Source organism: Pomacea canaliculata, linkage group LG6 (genome assembly GCF_003073045.1).
Source record: "Pomacea canaliculata isolate SZHN2017 linkage group LG6, ASM307304v1, whole genome shotgun sequence".
In the NCBI taxonomy this organism is placed as follows: Eukaryota; Metazoa; Mollusca; class Gastropoda; order Architaenioglossa; family Ampullariidae; genus Pomacea; species Pomacea canaliculata.
The window spans coordinates 11,842,286-11,849,568 of NC_037595.1; the positions used below are offsets into that span (position 1 = coordinate 11,842,286).

Sequence of the window (7,283 nt, forward strand, 5' to 3'; positions counted from 1 at the left end):
GACATAAGCCAGGTGGGGTCGGTTTGTGTCTAATGTTCTCCGGTGTATGAACTGCGCAGAGCCTTTCACTCTTTCTATAGCTACAATGTCTATAAAGAAAGGTGGTGTTGGTCGTCTGGAATGAAGTGGAACAGAAAGAGATTTTATAATAGGCGACATACACACATAAACACACCCACAATGCGTTATTAATAATAATCTTTACACTCCTCCTCGCCCCTAGCCGAAATTTGAAGCTTCTTCATCGTTGTATATGTTTCTGCAGACCATATGACCTTGTCGAAAGTCCGAGTTATATAGCTGATTAATGAATGTATAATTACTATATATTTACTACAACAGGCTTAGCAGACTAACAAGTAATTCCAGCGATACAAGCCTCATGAATAAAAACAAAATGGGAGAATACATTTTGTAGGACATAATTTTTTTCGGTTTCAAATTTATTTATAACTTCTCTATACAAGGGTAAGCGGCTTAACTGGTCTGGTTCAGCTGTTTGAGCCAGCACGACACCTTTCTGGGTGGTGGAACCTCAGGTAGCCAGAGGAAGAATTAACTGGCCTCCGAATGTGATCGAGTGTACTGCATAAAGCCGTCCCGTGTAAGCTGTACTATAGTCTGGGGACGAATGAACAAACATACAAATAGAAAGACTAATTGATTACAAAACTGCAGCAAATCAGATTAACCGCGACTTGCGGAAGTAATAATCTGACAGTGTTGTTAGATAAAGGCTTACACCCCGGATTTCTAGTGATAGAAATTTTAAGCTCATCCTGATAGTGAAGTGTAATTATCAAATGCGATACTTTTCGTGTATTGACCTCAGACTTGAAACATTTGTTCTTAGATATAAGCAGCGAATGATTCTGGGTGGATAACAGTCGTCCAGCAAAACACCCTGACCTTTAATTTATACAATTCTCATGGCTGGTTATAAACTTTTAACAGCGAAAGTCAATAATTTGGAAGCACACAGCCGCTCATTTTTCGCTGGAATACTTTCATCGGTTTTTCAATGATTTTCAATGATTTTGCATGCGGTGTATGTAATTACTAATTAGTCTGTCCAGACGTCAAGAAAAATAATGATCACCTCTTTAACCACTTTGCGCATGCGTGTCACAACGCGTTGCGCGCGAGCGGCAAAAAGCGAAAAGCTTGCCACCGCGTGGCAGACCGGGCACGCCGTGTTCACGTGAAGGAAAGTACCGGCCAATCAGATTTCAAGGTCGGGACAGGTTACAGCCCATTGGCTGGGGACGTGAGAATAAAGCAACGTTGCAGGCAAACAAGAATCAGTTGAACCGCCGCACGCTAGCGTTACGAGGTCAGATACACGCTATCAAAACTACAGTGTAAACATATTTGCTCTAGTAACCCTATCTATCTTAACGTACTGACATACTTTGCCGGTTGTCTTTGTACCGTAATTATTCTCGTAAGACACCCAGTCGTTCCCCCGAAAAGATCGTAAGACAAAGCTTTTTGCAAATTTTCCGAACACCCCAAATTATGTCAATGGAACCCCTCAGCCTCAACAGCAGCTTCGGCAGCCTGGTTGACGAAACCTTCTTTGGGCCGATGGACGATGAGGACACCTTGCTGCGACGACTGTCGCCGTATGCTACTCTGCGACCGGGGGACCTCACTTCCTTGCTGGGGATCCAGCTGCATTCTCCTGATGCCAACCGACACAAACCCATCACCGGTTTTTTCGCTGACGCCATCGTCGAAGCTAGCGAAGGCAGCACCAGCAGCGGCAGCGACGACGAAGCCGAGCAAAAGTCATCGGACGAGGAGGCAGTCGTTGTGCGAGGACAGGACATCGGAGACCTGCCGGCAGAGTATGTGGTCCGAGGTTTGCGTCCCCAGGAAATGCCAGTGATCGGTAAGCATCTGATTGTCGCTTTTGTCTCTTCGCCGTATTTTGGCATAAATTATGTATGCACCCGGCTTGAAACCATCTGGACTCGCAGACTGACACAGCTAAAAGAATTCGTGGGTAATTTTTCAAATGCAAAATTTCGATTAATAAATAGGATATGTTGGATGTATGATTTTTTTTTTCTCTGATGAAAATATAAATATATTAAAACAGTTTTAGACAACGACCATCTTTTTAAAAAAAAATTTGTTTTATTACAAACATTTAATGCTTCACCGAATGGTTTTGTTTTAAAAGGAAATTATCTGCTTTTTTTTAAGGAGTTGGTGGGGAGGGCTGTGTATGGGAGAGCTTTGTAGAACTTAAACGGTAAACAGCCCTAGAATGTTCGCGTGTTCACAAATAAAGCAGGTCGTGTTGACCCAGTAACATACACAATGGCAGTGGATATTTCCTATTCGATCCCTTCATTGAGCTTCATTGTCGTAAAAGCTGCAAATAATCGCCTGCAGTTTACGGTAAGGTAAAGAATCGAACAGTCTAGAACAAGATTTTGATTGGCTGCACACAAAGAATGGAATAGTCTAGAACACGATTTTGATTGGCTGCACATTCCTGCTGTGATCGCTGCGTCGCGAGCCGTTCTATTTATGGCACCTAAGCGAGTCCGGGTGTTTTCCCGCCTTGTGCATTGTAGGTTCACTTGTTAAATTATTGTGAACATTGGTAGCACAGGGAAGTAGGTTTAGCATACAGCCGAGAGATGAGTAAAAAAAGACGGAAATTGAAAAAAAAAATTATAGGAACTTTTCCTGGCGGAGATTTGAATGTTTGAAGTTATTATTTCAAAATGTTATTTGCGTGCTATCAATAAATGCGGGTGCATGGCAACGGCTGTGTGTGCGTGTGTTTTTTTTACTATATGCGCGGGAATGTATGAGCATGATGCTTGATGACATGCCATTATTGTAATGTGGTATTTTCCTTCCAGAAAGAAGGTTTGATTTATTTGTACGAACCTGATGTATTGAAAATGATTGTGTTGAGCTTTGATAACTCTAGGAATATTAACATTACTATTTATAGCATTTAACACACAATTATGCTTCTGTATTTTATAGACAGGAAGAAAACATTCTTACCTCCGCCAGAGGTGTTAATAGTAGGTCCTACTCCTCCCCTTTCCCAAGAATTTTCCATGTCCTTCATTTCTGGATTATAAATAGTATTGTCAATTTTGGAAAAAAACATTTTTTTTTGGAGGGGAAGGGCAGGGAAGACAGGTTTGTTGCTCAGTCGTTGGGTTGGTCATGGTATGTATGCTCGCATCTACATGCACGTGTATGCGCGTGATGTTTTTGCCATGTTTCTTGCTGAAGTCTTCTTTTTCAGACTCTTCTTGGGCTTCAAGTCCAAGTTAAAGCTATCTGTTCGTGTTGTTGCGGCCAGATTAGTGTGCGGACAGTAAGGGTTTCTTAGTGGCTTACACTTTTGTGTGCCACCTCACATTACTATCTCTCTGTAGAAAAAAACTCTGCTGGTTTTTTTTTTAAGTAAAGGCACAGTTTTTTGTTGTTGTTTTTTAAAAAAAAGAACAGTAGGTCTTTGTTGTCATGCCATTTAGAATAAAAATTCACTCGTGTCAGTCATTTCCAAAGCCCTAGTTTGTTTTCTGAAAAAATTGTTGAAGACGATTTGTGTGCGAAATTTTTATACAGTGTAGAAACGTATAATGCCTTATTATGTGGTCCAGATAATTAACTACATTACTAGTACAAAGATTTTTATTTTATTTATTTATTTATTTTTGAAGACCACAACGGCGGGGGATACCCCAGCCAAAGTTTCTTTTTTGGAATTTTTATTTCGGAATTCGTGATTTTGTTCCTCATTTGTGGAGGGTGAAATCAACTTTCGTGTTAGACCTCCATAGCCTATCACGAAATAGAAAGTGCAGAACAAGTACCTTCTAGTTTTTACTCCTAACAATTTACATATAAAGTAATAATTTCAACGGACCGCAAAATAAGGATCAAATTACTTGCAACCTTTTGTTGTTATTCAGCGAGAATTTTTATAATAAATTTTAATGCATTTCTAGGTATTAAAAGAAAGTAAAAGAAATGTAGCCTGGCAGTTAGAAAAGCAAAGCGTTGTAGTCTGAGTTTGTATCTACGTGCTGATCGTGCAGAGGGAAGGTATTAAAGGATATATTGTCTGTTTTCAACAGGTGTGTACATTGACCCACGAATCATGCCTGGCTTCCGTTACCGGGTGCGGCGGCTGAGAAGCGACAAGTACCTCTTTGACGGGCAGGCGCTGGTCCTGCAGTCCATCGGCCTGGGCTTCGCCAAGCGCATCACCTTCGAGGGAAACTCCTACAATTTCAACGACAATTACTTCTGGTCCGACAGCGACCCCAACGGTTTTGCCTTTGCTTTGGAGGCTGTCAGACCCGGGGACCAGCTGTCCATCATTGACGGCAACGGGTCGCTCGTTGGCGAGGTCAAAGTAGAATCTGTGCCCTTCTTGCAGGAAGAGCTCAGTAGCAAGGTGAGACCGCTGCTTACAATCCATGTTCCTTTATTATCGAAGGCATACATGAATTAAATGCTAATTAGTAGCAGAAATGTGTGCCACAACATCCTTACTTTTCTGCCAACGTGACAATAAATTAAACTGTACATAACTCTTCGTGTAAAAGCCTAAAATAGTTTATTTATTGTTGTGATGTATTATTTTAGTTGCTATTTTGCTTTATTTAAAATATCTACTTTTTGTGGATTGGGTTTCACAGAAAGATGCCATGTTTGTAGTAATGTCAACCTCCACACTCTCGAATGTGCAGGTTGTGAATGGTGACGTCATCAAGCTCGTTCACGTGACTTTGAAGTGCAGCGTGACGTACTACCAGCGTCATCACGGCACGGTCAACCTGATGGTGCAAGACGTGGAGACGTTGAGCGGAGTGGCGCAAGTCATCAAGCGGAAGGGCACGCGGGTTGCGGCCCTTGACTGCATCAGCGACGTGACCTGTAACTGCATCCGCGGCCCCTGCACGCTGCTGGTCGAGCCGTGAAGCAGAACATTAACATTCGAACGTGACCCTAATCCCCCGCTTCCTGTCTGTTGAGTCAGAGGATGAGGTCGTGCTGCTGCTGGGTCCTCCACAGAATGAAGCAGTCTTCTGGAAGAGAGACCACAGAAAACCGCAAAGGCTTTTTGGTTCCAGGACCGACAGACAGGATGGCAATGTACAAGGGTGCAAAAGGTACTAACCCCGGCAATCTCTGCGACCTAACGGGTCTTGTAGGTAGCAGACTAAATCAAAATAAATCAGACAGGTTTTGGGGGACAAATACACAGAAATAATGATCATATTCTGCGAGCAGATTCTTCTCAATCAGCATTTAACCATGTTTCATGTCTTCATTGTAAGCATGTTTACAGCATAAGGAAGGCTGTTTTGTTCCTTGTAGCATGCTGGGATGATGATCAAGGTATGGTCGCAGAAAGAAAATGAGTCATGTGGTACCATTTTGATTACTTGATTAAAGTATCAAACTTATCAAGATATATTTTTAAAGAACGATGATCTTGGATTACCTTTCACTGAAATGAAGCGGCAAGGGTGTGATGCAAGGTAGCTTGGCTGTGATTCGATGCTAATTTGTTAATACCTGTATCGACAATCCTTAAAAGATCTTGGGTAATTTATTTTACTGTCAGAACATAACTGCCATCTGCAGACATTTTGCTCAATGCTTAATCAATGCACAGTTTGTTACTGCTGTTATCGGGTTGACCGGACACTCCTGTGTCACTGGTTAGACCTGATCGTGATGTGTTCGGTTCTAGCTATCGCCAGTACAGAGTTCGTGCATTTTGTTGTAAGTTGTTTTTTTTTAACCATTTGTGACTTTTACATGGTATAAACTAACCATTATATTTTTCAAAGAACGTATTGAAAGAAAAATAAATGCGTGTCATTCATAAAACTTTTGTATTTGTATGCTTTGCATGTGTGTGTGTGTTGGTGGGGTGCACGCTGTGAGGTTGCTATAACATTACAATCCCTTTCACAATAAAAGTCAAGAGCGAATTTGCTTCACGAATTTCGCAGACTGAAGTGAGTAAACATATATAAAAGTATGTAATGGTTTTACTAAGAACTTTGTTTAGTCCATACCTGCAATGTGAGCGATTTGAACTTTGCAAGACCTGTGGGAGGTTAACGACCTCTTAAACTTGCTGACGCCTCAGGTTGTTTAGGTCTGACTTGTAAACAGGATCAGGTCAAGGACATGTTTGTCTCCAACCGTGCAGGAGTGACAAGATGCACATGCACATGAGAAGACAACAGCCACACACCGACATCACGCCTGTTGCCCACGAGTATTACACCCACCCTCCATTGTAGTACTCAGCATCAAAGACACCGACAAACGACTAGTGTGTTTAATGATGAACGAGTGTTCAGACAGACCAATGGATGCACAAAAGTCACACACGGGTGTGGAGAGACGACCCCAGGCGGTTAATCAACAAAAATACACAGGTGCGAGTACTGAGAAAAACACGTGCATGGGTATGAGGGAAATACCAAGTTTTTTCGTGTTAATTATAGGGGTGGGGTGCGTGCTGAAGAATGCAAAAACCAAAAAAAAATTAAAAAAATTAAAAAATGGACTTTTGAAAACGATTCAGGAATGTCTAGGTGTGCTTCTATTATCAGCACAGTTTTATGGCTCTTTGCCAGTCCTCATTGGTTAACGCAGTGTTATTTTTTAATTATTTTTGATAAACTGAAAAAATGCATTGCATCAAATTATGCGAGTACATCAGTTTCGCATTAGCAAAGTTAGAAAGTACGTGTTTGCATCCATTCCCTAATGGATTTTTGATTCATCAGACTGTTTTTGTTATCGCGGGGTTTCTGTTGCTGAGAACAGACACAGTGACTAATTGCCAACTAAGCTTCATCCAGAACGTTTTAGACCATTTTTATGAATCACTATCAAGCCATAAACAAATTTATTATCTAATTTCAAATCTCTCAGACCGTCCCATCACAGCTAAAAACAAATTTTCTTGGGGTTAGAGAAAGACAGCTGCAGTCAGTGAAAATCAATCTTGGATGTGAAGGGGAAACAACCGCCTGAACCCCATAACAGGCCAACGAAAGTCTTCGAGAATTCCAGCCTCGCCTTTTGATTGCATCCTCGCGAGGAAGCAGCCAGCACGTGGAAACCACAAGAAGACGGGAAGAAAATTTACCTGAGGAGCGGCATTGGATGGGGGTGGGAGCGGGGTGGCGGTCGGCCGCACTTCAGCAGACTGATAGCTCTGCAAGGCCATTCCACAGTCTGCGCATGCTCAGTTACTGGGGGAA

At 41.9% G+C, this 7,283-nt stretch overlaps 1 protein-coding gene across 1 annotated transcript; it reads left to right on the forward strand.

The window, feature by feature from the left end:
- The first annotated feature begins 1,294 nt into the window (after positions 1-1,294).
- On the forward strand, positions 1,295-5,889 carry LOC112566065. Its single transcript, XM_025241999.1, has 3 exons — positions 1,295-1,894; positions 4,122-4,444; positions 4,740-5,889. The coding sequence occupies exons 1-3, from the start codon at positions 1,519-1,521 to the stop codon at positions 4,968-4,970; spliced, it is 930 nt and encodes a 309-aa protein (XP_025097784.1). The 5' UTR covers positions 1,295-1,518; the 3' UTR covers positions 4,971-5,889.
- The last annotated feature ends 1,394 nt before the right edge of the window (positions 5,890-7,283 follow it).